Source organism: Chelonus insularis, unplaced genomic scaffold, assembly GCF_013357705.1.
Source record: "Chelonus insularis isolate UGA/USDA-ARS -01 unplaced genomic scaffold, ASM1335770v1 contig_3_pilon, whole genome shotgun sequence".
NCBI lineage: Eukaryota > Metazoa > Arthropoda > Insecta > Hymenoptera > Braconidae > Chelonus > Chelonus insularis.
In genome coordinates this window covers 525,918-548,299 of record NW_023276556.1, presented here as the reverse complement: position 1 = coordinate 548,299, position 22,382 = coordinate 525,918, and the positions used below count along the sequence as shown (strand labels likewise).

General features: G+C 28.3%; 2 protein-coding genes across 3 annotated transcripts; one reads left to right on the top strand and one right to left on the bottom strand.

Annotated features, from left to right (window-relative positions):
- Positions 1 to 9,402: 9,402 nt before the first annotated feature.
- Positions 9,403 to 12,072, bottom strand: ND-13B (NADH dehydrogenase (ubiquinone) subunit ND-13B). 2 transcript variants are annotated; one of them, XR_004690517.1, is made up of 5 exons: positions 11,932 to 12,072; positions 11,627 to 11,788; positions 11,384 to 11,553; positions 10,236 to 10,605; positions 9,405 to 10,078 (listed from the first exon to the last, which is right to left on the bottom strand). XR_004690517.1 is itself a non-coding variant. In XM_035085944.1 (4 exons), the coding sequence occupies exons 1-4, from the start codon at positions 11,950 to 11,952 to the stop codon at positions 10,602 to 10,604; spliced, it is 357 nt and encodes a 118-aa protein (XP_034941835.1). In that variant the 5' UTR covers positions 11,953 to 12,072; the 3' UTR covers positions 9,403 to 10,601. The 2 variants fall into 2 exon arrangements, 1 of the variants encoding a protein (XP_034941835.1); XM_035085944.1 differs by having other exon boundaries at positions 9,403 to 10,605.
- A 280-nt stretch (positions 12,073 to 12,352) lies between these two features.
- Positions 12,353 to 13,217, top strand: mRpS21 (mitochondrial ribosomal protein S21). The gene is made up of 2 exons (XM_035085946.1): positions 12,353 to 12,510; positions 12,586 to 13,217. Exon 2 carries the CDS (start codon positions 12,590 to 12,592, stop codon positions 12,851 to 12,853), a length of 264 nt encoding a protein of 87 aa, XP_034941837.1. The 5' UTR covers positions 12,353 to 12,510; positions 12,586 to 12,589; the 3' UTR covers positions 12,854 to 13,217.
- Positions 13,218 to 22,382: the final 9,165 nt, after the last annotated feature.

The following is a 22,382-nucleotide window of genomic DNA, read 5'->3' as shown; positions in this document are numbered from 1 at the left end:
CTTTGATATTTTTTTAGCTATAGGCCTAGGTCAGGTGTATCTTTACAATAACAAATAAATCCTTTCTAATCTAATCCAAAAAGTCAAATATCAAGTAGCTAAAACGTTTAGCTGTGAAAGCAAAACTTAACAGCTGTCAAAGTATTATTTTTATCCACAAACCCTAAACCATAAAACCAAATTATCATACCTATACTAAAAAAGAGACTTTTTTTTACACATTATTGCCACAGAAAAAGACAGACTTCTCAACTGTTCGTAAACATTTAGCAATAAAATAGTCTACCTACTTAAACATGACATGATGATTTACTACGTCTGTAGCACGATTAAAAGAATATTTCTAAAAATGTCGAAACCCATCAGACAATACTACTACTTAAAACTAGTCTTTTCCAAATAGAAAAAAAGTGATTTACTTAATTTAAATGAAATTTTGTCGAACATTCGTTTATAATTTAATATTAATAATATACGATTAATAACGTTGTCCACAAATGAAAGAAGAAACCGGCTCACATTGAATCGTCTTTTGGCGAAGATTTATGAGTATAATCGTCACCACATCGAGTAGTCTCACACGCGAAAGCTCGAAGAAACCAAGTTTTAATGAAACAAAAATAAATGAGACAGACCGGCAAGCGCGACAACTACGACAAGTGGTTGGGATTGCAATCAATAAAAATTCAGTATTTCCGTTGGATGTTATTACCATATGGTGTAGTGTGGACAAGGGCAGGTAATACTTAGCGTACGTGAAATAGTTGGTAAAGTAAAGATAGAAATAAGGCCAAGGCGTGACGGTGGATGATAACGCCCAAGAATTTACACCGCCAGTCCAGTCATGCGTCTTTGCGCAATTAGGTAAATACCTTTCTATCGCTTCCAGCCTTCTGCTCACCATGAGTTATAGATACAGCCGATGAATAAATCCTCGTTTGTGTACATCGTAAATACTTTTTTTTCAAATATTAAAACCACGTGCAAATCGTCGACGTCTTATCTAATGATTTATCGTCTTGACTCATTCACTAAATAATAAACGAAATGAAATAAAAAAAAAACATATTCAGTTTACCCAAGTGTTAGATGATTCTTTAGACATTAAAGCTAAACACATAACTCTTTAATGGTATTAGAAGAGGATTAGAAAAAAATTAAATGAAATTAGAGTGTGTATTATGAATCATCTTTTCCTTTTTATATTTAAAAATAAATTGAATGAAAGAGACTACGTGATGCCTAGATAATTAAAATGTTCCTTAGGTTCTCATGGACCATCCACGCAATCCGTAACCGTAACCTTGGCTTCCTTAACCCCTTCTTAAGGTCATCCAAAGATAAATAGATATCTTTTGTCCAAGAGAAATAACCATAAAGTAATTTTCTTTTCGCCATTTCTCATCTTCTAGTCAAAGTCATTGAATATAATTATTTTTCGTATAATTTGTGTTTTTACTAGTCATTTTTCAATAGAAAAAATTTAATTGACGATTATACTTTTTTTGTTGACGCACCAGTCGTGTAATAATATCATCAATAACTGTAATTGAAGAATTTTATAAATGCTAACAAGTAAGATGTTCAAAAAGTAGTAGTAGTATTGATGAAAAAATCAGTGAATTATTTGAGTGGATTTTACATATTGATTTAGTATTAATAATTGTTAATGAATCATTTCTTATAATGAGATTATTTATCATTTTATCTGCAAATCAATTCCCAAATGATTAAGGGATGATTTTTTTCTTTTAAAAATAAAAAATAATCAAAGACTATAAGTGAACTATAAATAAAAACTTATCTCTCACGTATTTGGAATAAAAATTTAACATTTGTTTGTGAAATATACTCTCTTTACTTTAGTGTAACATATTGACTAATTATTTAATTAAATAATATTATGTTCAAATTCTTAGCACTATGTATCTAAAAAAAATTTCAAATATGATTTTATTACTTCATCTATGTATGATAAAAAATTTTATGTACATTTTTTTAAAGTTTTTTTTTTTTTTTAAGATGAAAATATTGAAGTGATAAAATATATTTCTGACAGTAAATCTAAGCAGTTAATTTTATTTTTATGATTTATTTGCAATAAATTATATACCTGTTATTAATGAAGCAACTTTAGACCTTAAGTTAAAAACTAAAAAAAATGTCCATGTCCTTATCAACATTTTCTTATAAAAATTATCTCAAAAAGCGCTTTATAATTTTTCCGTTACAAATATTTTTACAAAAATATTCTATAATTTATTTTTAAAGAATAATCATCAATCAACCTCAGTTTTATAGCGATTTAAATTAAATTTTAATGATAGAACAATTTTTTGAATTAAATATATTTTTTCCTTGAAAGAAAACTCCTATTCATCGTAAGTGAGTCATCAGTTACACTCAAAACCTAATTATCTTGAAAAACAGTGATAAAAAATTAAGGTAAAAATATATTAAATAAGAAATAAGTTTGTCAATTTATCTAGTGTATCATGTTAAATATCAAAGATATTTTTATCAACTAAAAATGAAGAACAAAATTTTTTGAAAACAACTCATTACAAGCTAACTCTTCACTTTCAATGCAATCATGACTTGAATAAAACTATCGTCCTCAAGATCTATATAAGCTAAAAATAATTATTTTTTCTAAGACTGCAATGTGTAATAAACCAAGTTTAGTGGCACGAAAGAGTCTAATTGTGAGTACCTAACGGAGTAAAGTTCTCTTCGTCGGGTTAACGTTCGCTGACGGCATCCACAATTTCCTTTCGAGTTTGCTTGGCATTTTTATAAACTCCCACTCAATAACAGAACGATATTTTTCTCGCCATGATATAAGCCAAAGACGCCTACTCCATGTGTGTGTGCAGCAATAGAACTCGTCACGCGCCAAAGTTCGTACAAAACACCCGCACATTCTTCGCGATGTGGTAATTGAAAATAAAAAATGGACAAACTAAGAAAATATATATTAAATAAAAATCTCATTCACCCTTATGTTAAAGTCACACCCGCGCTATGTGCATTCCATCGTATATTCGCTGACAGTGGCAGCGTGAAAGCGGCTTCTAAGTACCAAGCTCCTTTCCTGAGTCATAAAAATTACGCATTGTGTTTGGTTGCTAGCGGAAAGATGCTCTTATACCATTTGGCAGTATATACCATTGTTCTTCTTTGAACCATCCACTCTTCAGAGATCTATGCAGCTATTTCCCTTCTCGTGACTATACACAACGCGCATACCTAAATACCTAGAAAATCGCATCGACTTTTGTCTCTTCGATTAATCTATCCCAACGTGAATACACTTTTCCAAACAATCGAAACTGCATTAAGTTATTCAACATCTTACTTTATTACCATCTTTCAAATTGCTTTCTTCCACAATAATAATTCACCTGACCTAAAAAAAAAATCTTTACATTTTTTCATTCAACTTTTACTCCAACTATTTAATTAATAATCCAACGGTTTATGATTATTAAATAGACCACGAATGAAGTGCTAACACATAGGGAGCTAGCTGTAATTGAAAAAAATTTATATAAAAAACTAAATCATAGGCTTGCATATGCATAAGCATGAAGAGTGAATTTTTTTTTTTAATTAAAAGATGATGATTTGAATTTTATATTCACTAGTTCAAGTGCAATTTCTCACCTAGAGGCAATTTATTACAGACTATGGTGATCCTTGAGACCTGACTATCGTGCTAGTCACCAGAAGCGAATAAAAACGCATATTATTAATTCTGAAAGATGTCGGAACGTGAAACGGAAGTTGCAGTATTAGCCTCAAACGTTCAACTGTACCCAGAGTACAGTTGAGTTGAGTTGAGCTGAGTTTTGAAACTAATAATACTGTTGCAATAATTTTCCTTTCAACAAATATCTTACTACATTTTGATGCGTTAGATTTTTAATTTATCCTTTTTTTCATTGTTTTATTAATGTTGATAATTAATTTTTATTATAAATATGAATAAAAATATTTTTTAAAATCATTGAATTAATCTCTTAAACAGAGGATACATTAATTAACTGAAATATTAGTAGGATTACTGCTTTTTTATTGTCTACTTAAATCAGTAATTTTCTAGTAGATTGATGTTTAACTCATATTTTAATTTATTATTCTAGTTTGTTTTATTCAACACTTATAATTTAATAATTCATTTATTCATAAAAAGTATATTCCTCTAGAATGTTTTATTTTCATAGACCATTCAACAATATCTCATTTACAATTTACAAGGTGTTGTGAGATTTTCAATAAATGTCTTGTTAAGAAAGATTTAATTACTAATAAATTCATTCATAACAACATTAAAAAATTGTTTTCATAGTAAACAATTAAAACTGAAAATTAACTTGTCAGATATCACACCTAGTTACAACTTTCTAATCTTTAACAAACGTTTAATTAAAAACAGATATTCCATTGAATGTAATTATTTTCAAACTAGTATACACTAATGTGATTTTTCTTTGTTGGTTAAATGCCAAAAAATGATGTGTTAAATTTTGTTTTTCTTTGTGTATTAATAATTTATTGAACACTGCATGATAATAATTTACTTTTATCTTCTCTTTACCATAAATTTACTTAAATCATAAAATTTTCAATTTCCTTAAAGCATCGTTGAAAAATACAATTTATGATAAATAAATCCATCTGAATTGTTTCTGAACAATCAAAGTACTTCTGGAGTACTGTTATAACCTTTTGTTCCTCATACCATCATTCTTAACATGCATTATATTACCAACACGTAAATTTGTTTTTCATTTTTTCCCTAGATTTCATTCTTCTGTTACATCTACTCAGAAGGTAATTTGCTTGTGATACGAGTGTTAATGAATAGAAAATAATAAGTAAATACTGAGAAAATAATATTGAATTGAATGTACAATAACCAATGTATATTCTTCTTAATAAATAATAAATAAATAATTCGATCGTTTAAAATTAAATAGCGAACATTATAGGATGTTGAGTTCACCAATGGCTTCAGTAATATCCTGTGCTTGCCACACTTGTTCTTTTATTTTACGGTACGCTTATATAGAAGCCTACTTGAATTATACGTTCAATTTTATTAACCAGAACGATCATATCGCCAGTAATTATTCTTCAAAGTTTTGCACGAGTCATATAAATCTTTATTAAACGCAATTGTAATGAAAATGATTTAACTCCTATAAGTTCATTATAGAGCACAAAAAATTATTTTATCGAATTAAAGCACAATTAAGATTTATTTTTAATGTCTATAATAAAAATATTGAATGAATATTAACAACAATCCTTTCTTTTTTAATCAACTTCACTGCGATCTTAATCATACTGACCCATATAACGAGATGATAAATTTCAATCTATCAAGTACCTAGATTATTATTAATGAAAAATATTTATCTATACATTATTTTGAGAAAATTTAATAATTTATTGATATCGGAATAAATTAAGATTTCTCTATTTCACTCTTACTTATTTTATACAGTAATAACAATAAATTTATTATGTCAGATTTGATGGTGTAATTATTTTCATTTCTAGCTAATACTTTCATTAAAATTACTGTTTTTTTTAATGAAAATGTTATTCTCCAGTAATAGTTGTGTAATGTTGATATTAATGTTTATTCAACAAAAACAGTTCAAACTGAATAATTATTAATAAATTAATTCAGGAATATTCTTTTATTGATTCTTACAAAAAAACATTGTGATTTATTAGATAATGTGAATAATAATGAATGTATGATATAATAATAGAGACATAAATTATACAAGTACTCATTTGAATTGTCATAATTAAATTTACATATCACATGAATCTAAATTTACATGAATTGTTGATATCTGTTGACTAAGTAAACTCAATTAATTACTCAGAAACTCCACAATGATAAATCGTTCATAATCATCATAAAACAATAAAAATCATAAATAAAAAACATTAATAAAAATTAAAAAATAATGTTAAACATTCTCAAGCTATTGTTAAAATGAAATATTCTCATTAAGTCAAATTAAGAAATAATTTGTGTAATAAATGAAGATGATTCCAAAATAATTGCGTAAGATTGAAATAAAATTCTTTGAAATAAAAAGCCAAACGTTTTCGCTCGAGTATACAAGAATCCTTAAAAACATATCATTTCCAACACACCATCACACTGGAAACCTTAACTATTGCGAACATCAGGTTGGCGTAAAAAACCCACTCAAATAAATTATTTATTTCTCGCAATCCTTTTATTTACACCACACACTCGAAGCCTACCATTTATTACTCATTATATCATCCATTTTTATTCTACCCTACCACCAAATACCCATCATTGGCAAACCTTTAATTAATAGAGATACATACTCCAGAATCGACCTCGAGATACTAGAAATACCTTAGCTGTCATTCAATACAAACAACCTTGAGCTTAAATCTGTCAATTGAGACTTTCATAATAGTGATATACCGAGCCGGTTTATTTTATTATCTCAGTGACTCTTTGCAGCATATTTTAGTAATCATCAAAAAGCGATTAGCAATGTGGACTTGAAATTTACGACAACGCAATGCACTATATAATGTGATTAATCTACATGTGAGGTTTATAATGGATATTGGATTACTGTATGAAACAAATAAAGGAATAATAAAAAAAAAGAGAAAAATAAAAGAATCAGTTGGAAATAGGGCGTGTGGCCTGCTTTACGTCTCGGCAAACACGTGCAGCATGCGAGAAAACGACATGAAAACACCCGCGGGCACATCATAATAATCTCATGCAGTCGATAATTGTATACTATGAGTGCATTTTAACGCAAATGTCGATTCACTATGCAGAGAAAATATGCGTGCGAAAACAGTAAGTTATTTTAATTTGTATAAGGAGATCAAACAAGCCATAGCTTTTTCTTTATTACTAGAAAAGGTTGGAAAGTGCACATACGATATTTAGTTTCTTGTGAATCTTATAGTCACTTCGATTTCTAATAAAAGAAAAACACTTAGTTGTTATCAATATCCAGTAAATTAATTTATTTCTCATCCAAGCAAATCTCTATTTACTAATTTAGATTTTTTGTTGTTATCTTATTGACAATTTTATTGTTTAGAAATAGAAATCACTATTTATTCTAATATTTAGTAACCATACTTCGATGACTAATTATTATAATTATTTTGATAACCAAGTCATTTTTTGCAACTCATCTTAATTGGTATATTTTAATTAATATTAAATTTGATAAAAAAAAATATTTAATATGTGTTATTAAAAATGACTTAATAATATCTATATTTAGTGGGTTGGAAATAGTTAAAATAATAATAAATTTCGAAATAAAAATCCGAAAGTCATGATGTGTTTAGCGAGTAATTTAGAGCATATTATGTTGCTACTTAATGTACGATTAAGAGATAACCAAGCAGTTGGTATTTGTCTTGGAAGGGAAATGAAGCCGTGTGAAAAAAAGAGAAAAAAAGGTACAATAGAAGAGCTTGTGAGAAGTTGAATGAGTCGGCATTGAAGAGAAAAAGAGAGGGATAGAGAGAGACTTTTCAGGAGGTGAGAGCTGTGACGGTGCGTACAAGTGTTGAGTGGTTTAGAGATTTTTGTCAATGTTGGAAAGTCATGTTAGCACCTGTACTACCTCATGTAGAAATTTTTTCGTAAGGGAAATATGGATATACTACATATAATATGTAGACAAATTTGTCCTTTAAAAATACGTGGAATTCTTTTTTTGTTTGAATAGATTTTTTTTTTTATTATTATTTTTTTCCAAGAGAATAAATGCATTTCATTTTTGACAAAAAAAAAAAAGATCAATTACTTTGAAAAAAAACCCGTTATTTTTTATTTTACTAATTTTCTGGATAATTTCTTTTAAATATGATTAAATATTTCATAAATATTTATAAGAAAAATTAATGTTTTTAATGATAGCATTAAACAATAAATTTCTCTGTAATTAAAATTAGAAATGAAAAAAAAAAGTAGTGGTAAATTTTGTGCCAAAAACGATAACGAGTCGAAAGAGATTTTAATCCAAAATGACTCATCAATTTATGAGGATTATTAATAGGAGTACAAATTAAATGAATGAAGCGACTACTGATTAGAAGCAATCCAACTGCATTTTTTCAACCGCGAATAAATGAAGCTTGTGTTCCAAAGCTGGGTAACGCGGATGTCATTATGTATATATCTGGAAAGAATGGCCTAATTTGAGAGCAGCAAGGCGGTGGTCGAGGTCGATTGCCTTATGCGTTCACGCGTTAATCATCGTCAAAGCCTAACGAGCACCCGGTAACGTGGCACTTACTGCTGCCCAAGGATAGACCGAAAGCTGGTCGTTAGATCTCAGGTAGAGAGAATCCAAGTGGTTGTGCACAAAGCTGTAGATCGCAAGATCACACAGGATTTTCCAGGGTCTAACATATAAGAGAGAAGGGCGGGAGAACGAATTCCAAAGACTCACCAGACAGACCCTCGCTCTTTGCAATCGACGATATACCGCCTTTAGATCGCTCTCGAAGGGTGCTTGACATTGCTGATAAAATCTCATACACCGACTTGCATTCCATCTATTCCTCTCGCTTTTACCTCATCCGCAATCGGTAGCTTAATGAACAACCCGCTCTCTATTTTTTATTCCACCAGATATATACGGCGACACTTTCACATTATTACAATCAATCGTTTCATAACACTTTGGCACGCCAGTGAAAGTTATTATTTATCTACGACACTCTACTATTAGGTATGTAACACTCACTCCTATCAAAACATCCAGAAAGTGTAAATAAATAAACTATGATTAATGTCTAAATCAGTATCCTACCTCTCTATGTTCATTCATCTTTATAAATATTTCCATGGAGTATCAATTATAGGCTGAATATATTTGAATTCATTTCATAAACTACCTCTTGATGAGTACTGAGCAATTTATGGCTGTTTAGAAATAGAGTTTATAGATAGAAAAAAATAAAATTTCGAAGAAGATCAAGATCGAAATAATTAGTTGGAATTTTAATTCATGTTTCAGAATAGTAAACAGAATAGTTTTTGTTTGTAAATAATACATTCTTGGCCTTGATCAGGACCCCAAAAAAGAAAGAATGTCGAATGTTGTGAATGCTTGTGTGTATAATGTCAAGATTGTTCGTAATTATTTCTAATCATTCTGATAATATCGAAGAGAACATTTGTATTATGTTATTAGTAGGTCATTTGAATTTATTTATAAACTATTAACAAAAAATTGTTAAATTAATTTAGATGTAAAATTTCAATTATCTGACTGAAGTTTAATTTAACTTTTCAATTAAAAAAACGTAAAAAATTAAATAATTACTCCAATTTATAGTTCCTCTATTATATATTTATCTCTATAACTACTCCGAATTGTCAATTCAATATCAATTTTGTAACTCAACTAGAAAACTACAAATTTTTTTTATCAACACTAGGGTCATAAAAATACTTGGTATTCGAATGAAATATGTAATGTGTATTAGTAATAACAGATGTTATTGTTTACAAAGTATTTGAAAGAAACATTTGTGGTTGATCAAGACCTTCTGATACAATAACACGCACGCAAAAAATGTCTCTAATACCCATAAATTAATCGTCTACTGCTGTAGAAGCATGTCTAGTAGTTGATGAATTAACTTCGCAATACGTTAATGAATGCAGACTCATTCAAATGATTAGATATTCTCGCGGATAATCATGCAGAAATTGATAACTCTAGTTCATTAGAGTCCGAAAGCGAATTTCAGGGCATTACAAATGAAATCGACACTTACCGATAATGGAGCCTTCGGCGTGCCGGTGATCCCTTTCCCACGGCGCCACCGATATTTCAATCCGACACAGATAGACCGACAACGAACGCTAGGGGTTCACTGTACCCGCGGCGTGTTCTCGACAGTAAAAGGTCCACGGTGATCCAAACGAACAAAGCCGAACAATACTATTCACTGTGTAAAAACCGCTCCACAACAGCAACAATCTGCCCGATTACTCGGCTTATTGCAGCCAACTTTACTAAATAAAAAAAAAGTTCAACAATCAAGATTGTATTTTGTAAGAATTATTTAATCATTCGCCAACGTAAATGGAATTTCTTTAAATTCGATTGTTATATACTGTTTCAATTTTAAAACACTTGTATAAATTTTATCTGATAGTAATATTCACTTACAATCCGTCAATTATCGATTTTATTTTAAAGACATCAAATGGTTCTTCAATATCCTTGTAACTGTTCCCGTTAATATGATTGTCGTTTAATAACAACAATAAGAAAGAAAGGGAAAACATGCGTAAACATGAACACACGATCGTAACTTTGTTTACATCCTCGACGAGAAACACGCGCGCAGTGTTGCGTCAACGATGTCTCGGAGGCAAGTGCGACAGTCGCGCGTTCTCTCAGAACTCGAGCTCTCCTCCTTTCCTTCGTTACTCTCTACCTCCACACACATCGTGCTCTGTTCACTCACATCATCTCACTTGCACAAAACCGCATCACCACACCTCTCCCACTCTTCTCTATTTCTTTCTCCTTCTACCTGTAACATCAAAGAACCAACAGGTATACTTCTCTGACCATTTCTTTTTACTCTCGCGAATTTTTCTCCTATTCTAACTCTCATTCCATCTAACTTATCCACTTTCCCGCTATCCAGTCCCTCCATCACTCGTTAAGGGATAATTATTCCAAGTTTAGTGATGAAAATCCATTCATGGACGTAGAACCTACTTCTCTATTCAATCATTTACTTCATTGATCCATTTCAGGAATGATTAAATTGTTAGATCTCACTTGAATAAAGCTGAAGTAATGGTGACATACAAACATAAGGATTTTTTCATGGATGTGATAGTATTTAATTTAATTAACCTTTCAATCTGATAAAATTAAATTCCTGAATATTTTTATTCTATCACTGCTTGTTTTTTATGAATATTTTAACTGAAATTTTTTCTTATCTTTGTTTTTTAAATAAAAAAAAATTATGCAAGATAAAACATGTTCACAGACTATTAACAAAGGAACAATTTCTAAAGAGTTAAAATTTTATCAAATTTTTTAACATTTGTGGGTTTTATCATTCAAATGAAAAAGGTATTTTTAGATAATTTTCCAAGTAAAAAAAAATAAAAATTAATTCAAAAGAAACTAGTTACAATAAATTGATAAAATGTTGATAATTTATCTTATTTGGTATTTAATTTTATATTAATATTCACAAACTGATTTATACTTGCGTCAGATAAGATGTATATATTGTATAATTCATATAACTAAATAAATTATACTTTTATACTAATTTAGAAAACAATTACTTTGTTGGTGGCCAAGTCCACTGATTTGGTGGTGGTGGCTCAGCTAGAGGTTCCCATGGTTTCCAAACGCTCATTCTACGAGCTAACATTGTTTCATTTCGAGCTTGTACAATTAACTCTTCAACTTGACCACAGTCAATCTTTTTTTCAAGCTCTTCGATGTTAGGAGTCTTGAATATTTAATGAATCAGGTCATTCATGAATTAGAATAATTTTCTCAAAGAGAAATTAATGTGATCTTACCGTTTGAACATGATGAAGTCTTTCTTTTGTAATACTTTCAGTGTGTCTTCTATAAGCTGATGTTTCTGGTAGTTTAGCAAGAGCGTAAAGGAGTTTTTGATAATTGGCAGTAAGTTTTAGGTGGGGATTTTTTTCGACTGCAAGACCTTTTAAAAAAGTTGACTGTAATAATAAAACCAATATTATTATTCCTTGTTGATTCCATTTATAAGGTTATAATCATTGTGTAATACGAAAAAATTTGTTTTATTGTATTGTACAAGTGTGTTCAAAGTTCAAGTGCCATAATTGAAGTTTATAATTACCCCTTTAATAGCACCAGCCATTTTTGGAGTCAATCAGTTAATTTTACGAAAGAAAATCCCAAAAATCTTTCAGGAGAACTTTACAAACATTCCAATAGAACAGTTGCACACACCTTTGTTAACCGACCCCGACAATACGTCATATATCTATCGCTAATATTTAACGAGTTCTCCGCCAGAGGTCATATAACGTCAAGTGGGTAAATTTCAAATTTTCATTATAATTTTCTGAATTTATCAATCAAACAAATTAATTATTAACTCCATAAAAAATCTTATGTAGAAAATATTATATTTTTTCGTTCATAATTGTATTATTCATTAATTTTTAGTTTATACATGCTGTCGATAACAAGAAATGTACATATAGACAATATCTGTTGTTGATCAAATGAAATTTTTTTTATTACTTCTTTATCTTCTATCGCTAGTTTAAAGATTAATTAAAAGTTTTAAAAATGAACTGCTGATGGCAGAGAGATACGGAATTTGAATCGAAAACCTAACTTTGCCTCACATAACCATAACCTAAAACCATTGTTTATTTGTTGAAAATCGAACTACCAAAAAGAAATTGAGGTAATTCATAATATTTATATATTTATTCTTATAAATAATTTATTAAAAAAACTTAACCTTTTTTTATTACAACAGTAATATGCGACACGCGAAATTTATTTCAAGAACAGTCCTCGTACAAAATGGCAACGTAGATGCTGCATTTCGTATTCTCAATAGGATAATGGGTCGGGAAGGATTCCTTGATCAATGGAGAAGGACTAGATATTACGAAAAGCCAACACAAGTAAGACGTCGGATTAATTATGAAAGATGTAAATCGTTGTATGATGAAGACATGAGCAGAAAGATTTCTTTTATAATGAGAAAGAACCGAGTTGATCCATTTCCTGGATGCTATTAATTATTTGCTAGTAGTGTATAAATATCATCTATACTTATAAGTTTTAAATCATTTAATACAAGTTAATATTCATTAAATAATTATTCAGCTAAATAAATATTGTATGTATGTATTAAATTTCTCTCTAATATTACAATCGTATTACATAGATTCCTCTTATTACGAATTCATTCAATTTCATGGTAATACTCTAGCATTATACCATTGTTACCAATGAACCGTAAGAGCATATCATAAATGCTGTTAACGATTGATCCACTCAAAGTGATGGAATCAATATTATGTATGTATCTATTTCCTTCAATGCAAGGGAATACATTCAATTAAAGGAAATTTTTACTTGAATAAATGTCATCAGACATTTTAACTTGCATTTTTAATGAACCAATGTTCTTAACAATCTCCAACTCTCCCTGGGAAACCCTTCACTCTAAGAAACTTGGCACCAGTGGATGAAAGAGCGCAAGACTCTCGTATCTATTCAATTTTCGCAAACTTGGCGCGATCGCTGCCAAGAAAACTGGCGTTACATCCACACCTTTTTTTCTTTTCGCTTGAACAAAATCAGTGAGCACGTTAGATAACTTAAATGCATCAACTACAAAACGATGATTTCATATTTTAATAGCAAAAACTTACGAAGAATTTTTATGAGTTACATGTAGTTTTTACACTGAAGAGAAACTATTTGATAAGAGATAGAGGCATTTTGCTTTTTCACGGAGATATTCTATTAAAAATTTTCATTTAAAGTGTTTGTTCTTAAATCTTTTGGGTAAGTTTCAAACAGTGGATTTTTTTTTAATCTTTTATTTTACTGTTCTAGAACAAACATCTTGGGCCTTAAAACTTCAAATAATTACTGTCATGGGACATTCAAGTATTAGGATTAATGGTACTCATTTAGAGTCATTTAATTTCTTATTCATTATTTCTGAAACATTAATAATTAATTTTTTCCGGGCTTTATCATTTATTTTAGGGCTGTAGTAATAGTTTATATGTATTAAAACAGAAACATTAATTAGGTCAAATGCTAATAAAATCCTCAACTCTATTTTATAGTCTAATTTTGACTTAATTATATTTCTAATGTCAATTTAACTGAATCAAATATCAGTATTTATAGAAAAAAGTTTATCAATCTCACCTACATTAAATGAATTATAGTATTGAGTTCTATTTAATTCATAGTAAAAGTTATTATTAAACTATCAAAAAAATAGATTGACATTGTTGATGTGAAAATACGCAACGTAACTATTTTCATAATAAAATATCTTACCATACGAATTACTTAATGAAACTATGTTTTCTAACTGAGACAGTTTTAAGGAAAGGATACTTCACGAAATACTTTCCGATAAGAGAATTTATTGAAGATCGAACCTTCTAAGCTAACTGTCTTTGTTAGTGGATAGTTCTAAGTTGAGATTTTCAAGGGGTTCAGCTAAACCACTTGACTTCCTCCTACGGAGATTTACGAAGTGATGCTTACCACAGAACTGTACCCTTCAACGAACTTCAAATGAGCTTTGCTTCCAACTCGGCTACACAGATTTCGCTCCAAGGTACTGGATTGTTTAGGCTTCGTCTGCAGAAGCAGCTTTTCTAGTTTGACACATTAAGTAAAGTTTCGGACTTACCGTAACTGTGTATGATTCTCAGAATCTGTTATTTATGCTTCTGATGTGAAATTTTTTTTACATTTTTTCAGCCTCAAGAAGTTGGAAAAGTTTAAAGGAATTTAACGTCACAATTTTCTTCGATGGAAATTCGGTTTGATCTATAAAGCTCATAGCACAAGTTGTTGGATGATTACTTTTGTGTCCGGTTGGCTTCATGAATATTACTTGCATCAGGGTTTCCTAAAGTTGAATACTCAAATGTTTGCGATCTATTCTAATACATTTATATATGCAATAGCTAGAGCTGTTAAAGCACTCAATTACTCTAGCATTTCAACGGTAGCAAAGTACAAACGGACAAGTGTAATTACAACACGTTGGAAATATCTCTTTGTAGTTTACTATCGTCGATTCATTGGTTCAGTAAAGATTTAATGAATGAAATTAATTATTTATTTGAAAAGTAGTAACAAAGTATTATTAAAGACGCTTTTTATTTATAATCGACTGATAAGAAGATTCTTAGAGTGATATAGAAAAAAGCCGTCATATGCTAGAATTAGATGAAAGGTACAGAGAAATTCTTTTTCAGTTTTCAATACATTTTTATTTCATTTCATTTCAGTTAATGAATCTTTTAGTAATACTCTAATCTTTTCAGGAAATATAAATTTATTTTTAAAGAATTTAAAATTTTCATGAGATACCCTAGATTTGATAAAAATATTTCAACATCTTTTTATACGCTACCTGTAAGATGCTAGGTCGATAATAGATGGTTGGTAAAAGTAATGTGGATTTTTATCAAGATTGACATTTTTTATATCACCGGACGAAGATGTGAATTTGGATTTCATTAGGTAACATTACTTATCAGAAAATACATAAATTACCGAAATAAAAGTTTTGATATACGGAATTTTTTCAATAAATGTTGGAGAAGAAAGCAAAATTGTAGTATTTAAACTGGAAAGTCATCTTCAAATGTGAGTTTGCAAGTCCATGCCATCAACTGCAACGAAGTATTATCATGACTTCTCTTACTATTTAGCTTTCTCAAGAATCTTATTTTCTTGTAGATTTCCCTATGCAATAATAATCTCAAACAAAGAAAAATATATTATTATTATATAATATAAAATTCATTAACTTTTTAATATAATTTCATATATTATTATTTATATATATGTATATGTATTATTAACGTTTCTAAAAATCCTTTAAAATTGATTTCAATCTATATTATTTAAATTCCTTAAAGTATTTACTCTCTCATAGATATTATAGGCTAATTAATTCTTCTACAAATGACATTTTTATGAATAAATTCTTGAACTTTGAAAAGCTTAATGAAATAATCAATAGAGTTTCGAAAAAAAATTTAAAGATAGATAAAATGTAACTTTTTTTACTCATGAAATACAATTACATTTTACTTAACTTCATGAAATGATGTCTGATATGATGTATAAATTATCAAATCACTCCTTTTTAATATTTCAGCAGTAAAAAATTGGATTTCTCAGGTATGGAAGGAAAAATTTTAACGAGTGTTTCATGCTCGTCAACGTTATTCATCCAAGTGATGGCGTGTATTCCATTATCTTGCCCGTTCTCGTGTAATCGTCAGATTTCCGTGCAGGGCAACCCATTATACTGTGCCACAATAGATACCTTGGTGCCACGCTCTCTTATAATTCTAGTACACAGGATAACATTCTATTTTTCTTCAAGACTAGAGTGCTCTGGTTATTTCCAGTTGTCTGCACGATATATAAATCATTCATTGATCCAGATTCCACAACAATGTCCATAAACAATGCTAATTATATTTTTTACTTGAGTTTTGATTTTTTATATTTTTAAAATATTGTACATCAATGCTCAATTCAATAAACATCCCTCTTTTACTTTGCTTTAGTTTCTTCATCTCTTTTCTACTAAAAAGTTCCTCTAAATATTTATTATTAATTATAGATCAGTACAAACAATAAAACTTAGTAATTTTATTTTCAGTTTTCAATTGACTTTAAGAACAAGAATTAAATAAATCTTGATAGAATTTATAACTGAACTTACGATTGAAATGAATGATTTATGATGTTTCAAAAGTCGAACGATTATAGTTTGTTTACTTTTTTTGTAAGTCAATAATTTATCGCTCGTGATTTATTCGACAAATGAGTATCTTTCATGAATTATTGGAGTATTTTTAACACCTAAGAGACACGCGATTTTCATGCGTATAATAATCAAGAAATTGTGTAGTAACATTACCATTGCACGCGAGAATTGATAGTCTATTCGATCAGTGCACAATTATTAGATACCTTCGCAAAATATTGATATTACCCACATTAGTCGTAGTACACATATATGCTCAGAATGCAATATGACATAATTATACAAAAATGAGAACAGCATGTTTATAAATAAATCACAGAAATAAAATGGAAGTAATTAAAATGGTGCAAATGAATTTTTTAAAATGTTTTATCTTGAAAAATTACCTTTTTTAAAATTTATTTATTCATCAGATTATTCAAACAACAAAAAAAAAAATTGAAGATTGTGAATGAATTTGTAGAATTATACTCAATTTTACAGCTTGGTATTTTTCATAAGATTATATATCCTAAAAGTAAATTGATCGAAAATTTTATTTACTTAAACTTCACTTTATTAAAAAATAATTCAACAGGGAATCTTATTAAAAATTTTATGTCTGCATCATTGAATGTAAGTTCTTACACCCTATGGTGTAGAAGTTTAATTTACCTCAGATTCAAGTTTAATTTAACTCGGGGTTCCAAGTCAATTTGATTCATCCTACCACTTTATTTAAATATTATTATCACTTATTTTCATCTTGAGTTTATAAGAGTTAATATAACCACAAAGCAATTAATATTTCATAATAATTTTTTTTAACAGAAAATTGAAAAATCATTTACTGAGAATTAAATCAAGACTTTATTTAAATTTCTAAGTGATTCTAAAATGTTATATCTTTTGAATGTTCCCAAGTATCTGACTTCTAAAGGAAATATCTGTCAATAACGCAGATATATCCAGGACCTGTAAAGTCTAGTGATCCTACGTATTCTTGCTGATCTCTGTTCCAACCTATTTTACTCAACTCTTTTGGGCTTGAAGCTAGAATAAAAAAAATCATAACAAAATATAAATGATTTATTGGAATACGTGACAAGGAATTTTCACATAAATTATATTAGTTTGAGTTGATACCGTGCTTATTATGCAGATAGTCATAAAAAATTGTAGCAACTTTACTCGATCAAGTATCTGAATATTTATTGAAAGAAGTATTCATCTAAGTTCATCATCCAGATGCAAATCTTTTTATTTTTCGATGACTATTTGTCCAAGTTGTATTTCGTTATTTGTAAAGATGTTATAATATGTAAAAGAGCTTTTATATACACATCCAAACCATCAATTGTTTACTGCTCTACAAATGGTACCATTATGAAAAAGTATACATCATTCACATAGTCATCAACTTTTTTTTTAGATACATAAAACTATGCATTAAGCTTTTCTAAAATATGGCAAACAACGCTATTCTGAGCAACAGAAATAAATGTTAAAAAATACATATCAACTTCTTTTAAGTATTTTTTATACTTTTTTCTTAAATAAAAAATCCGAAAAAATTTTTAATAGAGTTTTTTAATTCCTAATTTTCTTTTAGTACCCCATTCAGTTGTGAGCTCTCCTGTATAATATATATTCAAATAATATATATTCTATTTATTATAATTTAAAACTTTTTTCTCATTTTATTGAAGAAAGTATACTAATTCTTTCAAAACCTTTAGATCCCCCGAGTAAGCTCGTTAAACTTTATGAGTTTCGTTTCGTTTTTCTTCCTTGTGTGGAGAGGTTTTAAATAGCGGTATAGCCGTCATTAGAGATGCTATTAAGATCCTTAATGTTAACCATTATTGTTTAATTTAATTTTTCTAAAAGTTATTACAAAGTCATAAATGAATAAATATCAACATAATGCAAAATTAATAGATTTTTTTCCATAATCAGATTTTTTTGCTACAAATTGGAATAAATTAACAAAAAAAGTTGATAATTTTATAAATTAAAGGTATGAAAAAATTTCAGCGTCTGTTGGTTAAATCGATGAAAAAGTATATTCAGTATAAAATAGAATAAAGTAGAGAAAATAGCATCTGATTTCCATACACGTAGGCAGCATTTCAGGAGAGAAAAAAGGAAAGGAAAAAAAGGGAGAATATAGAAAAGAATTGTAACGGTTCCGTCATATACATGTATTCACAAAAATTTCACTGCACTTCGTATAATCTAAAAATGAGCTTTCCATAAGAATGCGTTAACACTACGTGTAAAAAAACGTATCCTTTTTTGTTATCTCTAAAAGAATTTATGAAACACTTTCCTTTGAATATGATCAGATTCAATTCTCACTTTTTCCATATTTATTTCATCTTTGACGGAAGGGATACGAATGAAATCTCCTTTACATTCGAGGAACTCTTTAGTCTGCACTATTGAAACTAGAGCACTCAATTCACACCAGCGGATACTAAAGTTTCAATTGAGAAATAATAGGAACTGAGACACATAAGGAAATGTCTTTATGGAAGTTGAAATATTTGAATTGCATTATACATTTGAGCAACTATTTTGGCAAATTAACTCTGTGTAAGTTTTGTTACATACTTGGGTGTTGTAAAACAATGTTACTCTTGTTCGGTTGTAAAGAAACAAGAAAAAAAATGTTCTGTACAATATTTATTTACTTCAACTGAAAACAGATTTATTCAAAGATTCTATTTCATGCATTTGATAGAGTATGTACAATTATTCATTTTTTTTATTATTTAGAGATTGTTTAATAAATTTATGACTTATTTTTAACAACATTGTATTTTAATGAGCAAATCAATAGTTATAAAAAAATTCGGAATATAATTTACAATTGATTAATTTTCTATAAAATATTAACAATCTTTTGTATGTTTTTATTCCAAGATGTACTAAATTTAGAAATTAATAGAAATCTTATTATTAATTATTTTAAAATAATTTTTTTAATAATTTTTTAGGAAATATTTTCTAAAGGAATGATATTTTTCATTGTCATAGTTATGCTATCAACTTCAAGTTTAATACACCTTTTATATGCTTTATTTCAAAACTGATTAATAACAATTGTGATTAAATTCCACTTAACAAGTCATTTTGATTCTAGGCATAATAATCGTAAAGAGTTTTTCGTATGAACATTTTTAAATAGAAATTATTCACCCTTCTGTACTGCAATAAATTCAATATTCTTTTAAGTAGATATGAGTATAATTATCTTTCGTGAGAATAATAACCATAGTGACTTTATATATAAAGTATTGACTGACAGCATAGAAAAAGGTCAATTACTACATGAGATGGCAAGAACAGCTGATATAAGTATATAGTTGAATCAAAAAATTCTTTTTTTTTTTAATTCATTAAAGACAAGTTTTGATTTTTTCAAGGTAACTTTTTATAATCAAAATTTCTATTGAAAAACAAATCGTTAAAAAATAACTAACAAGATATATGATTAAAAATATATAGTTTTTAAAATGATACTTGATGCTTCTTGAAGATGAATATTAATATTAAAAATGTAATGTGATTTTAATCAATGAAATTTTGTTGAAAAGATCCCTTTACGAAATTAATTTACTTATGAGCTTGAATGAAAAATTCACTGTAATAAAAAAGTATTGATGTTGATTTTTAGATGGTAGATATGATTTTGCAATATGAACTTGATAGAATATTTTTAGTGTAATCAATAAATGACTTGTTTACTTGCAATAATGGGCAAATAAAATTGAATCGTTTAAAGTAAATATTTGTTGGAAATGTTTTAAATGCGAAATTGAAATTACATGAAATACTATATAATAATGTAAATATTTCAAAAGATTTTTATGTAACATAAAATATGCAACTGTTTCAATTGAATTTTCTTCCATTGATGTTTGTTAATGGAAGTATTTCAAATAATTTACATGCAAATTTTTCTTTGTTTGAAAGGAAGAAAGTTATTAGCAATAACATCAATAAATTTTTTTTATTTCCATTCGATTGAAAATATATATAAATTCATTATCAATGAATTCTTGAAAATAATTAATAATGAAAAGGATAGAATTACTTTAAGAAGCCACTTTAAAATTGACTTGACTTTGGTTTTAGGATTCAAAGACCCAACTACATTTGACAAAATTACAGGATCATTTTACTACAGATTATATATTCAAGGATCAAGTCATCCGTCACATAGTAGCTGAGTAAGCAACGTGCCTAGTTTTTTGAGCAGATTGATACTTGACTATAAATTGTAGAAAACCATTGAGTTGGGTTCTATAAAAGCAAATCATTACATTTATCTTGATTATTCATGAATTAAAACCTGATTTAAAACCATTAAATGGTTACATAATGTTTGAAGATTTTAAAACAATAAATTTAAAAAAAAAATTGAGTTAAGCGCTTTTGAAAGGGTTGTGAATTGTAGTAATTCTTCATAAGAATCCTTATAAAAATAAATAAAAGACACGTGATTTAATAGATAAAATGGCCCATGTCACAAAGAAGAAATCGTAGATTTCTGATGAATTTTATTTCATGGTACGATATTGAATTGTGAGTTGGTGAAGTTTGAAGTTAAGAATGACGTTCGATTTCCAAGGGTCAATAACTCTGTTGAAAAAATCTTACAAAATTGATTTAAGAAGTATTTTGTTGGGTGAAAAACAAATTTCAAAATAGATTCCAATAGATTTTTTGTGACAGATTTTCTTTGGTGTGACAGATTTTAAAAGTAAGAAAAACAAGCTTTAAAATGTATTCCAGCGTATAGAAAATCGATCAGTCATGAAAAAGTCTATTATCAAACGAAAAATAACTTTTAATATACTATTTTCCAAAGCCTCTTAATTATTGTATAATTCTTTTGACATCCATACTACATATTTCTAAGCAAAAAGTAAGATTGAAATTCGAACAATAGTCAATCATAAATAATTATCAACAGGTGGATTTTATCTGCTTTCAATGCGTTATCCTTCCAATTCTCTGTTACATTAATCTTAAATTATGACGATAAGCTTAATTTTTTCTCCACGTATAAATTATCGCACAGAAACGTAGAAATTTATCAGCCTTGCAAATTTTTGCTAAATAACCATTAGTTAAATATACATTGAGTGTTTCATATTTTGTCGCAATATCTAAATATTCATTTTTATGTGTAACGTGATGTGATTTGGTATCAAGTTCAGGGTTAATTCCACAAATTTCATTTATAAAACCATGATAAAGTGGCAGAAGATTCTTATTCATGAAAGTTCCTTCTTTTTATGAGTTTTAATGACATTGCTTTTGCAAGGTTGAGACACTTTTTGTAGAGTAATTTTTCTTATTTACCTTTCAACAATGACGTTCTTTCTTCTTTTCATCAATACGTCACTCTAATGGAGCACATTAAATTTAATATTTATTGACATTGATGATTTTGGTTAGTCTAGATTTCAGTAAGTCTTTTTAATATGTTGTAATATAAGCTCTTCTGTTACAGAAAATATATAAATATTTTACATATTTCTTCAATGAAGTTTTTCTGAAAATTAAAAAATATAAACATATGTCAATAGATTGAATGTCAATTTATGTAAATTTTCAGCATTTAATAATTAAGAGAAATCTTTTATTTAAATTTAATTGATGTTTGTTTAAAGTCATTCCAAATTCAAATAATTGACAAGCATTAAAAAACTAGCAAATATTTAAAAAATTTATTATTAGTTCCATTTATTATGAATAAAAATTCATATCAACTCAGACGTGAT

Coding starts and splice junctions, on each gene's coding strand:
- ND-13B (XM_035085944.1), bottom strand. CDS start 11,952: ATGGCTGGTGCTATTAAAGGG. Junction 11,789..11,931: donor TGGCTGGTGCTATTAAAGGG/GTAATTATAAAC, acceptor TTATTATTACAG/TCAACTTTTTTAAAAGGTCT. Junction 11,554..11,626: donor GACTTCATCATGTTCAAACG/GTAAGATCACAT, acceptor TAAATATTCAAG/ACTCCTAACATCGAAGAGCT.
- mRpS21 (XM_035085946.1), top strand. CDS start 12,590: ATGCGACACGCGAAATTTATTTCAAGAACAGTCCTCGTACAAAATGGC.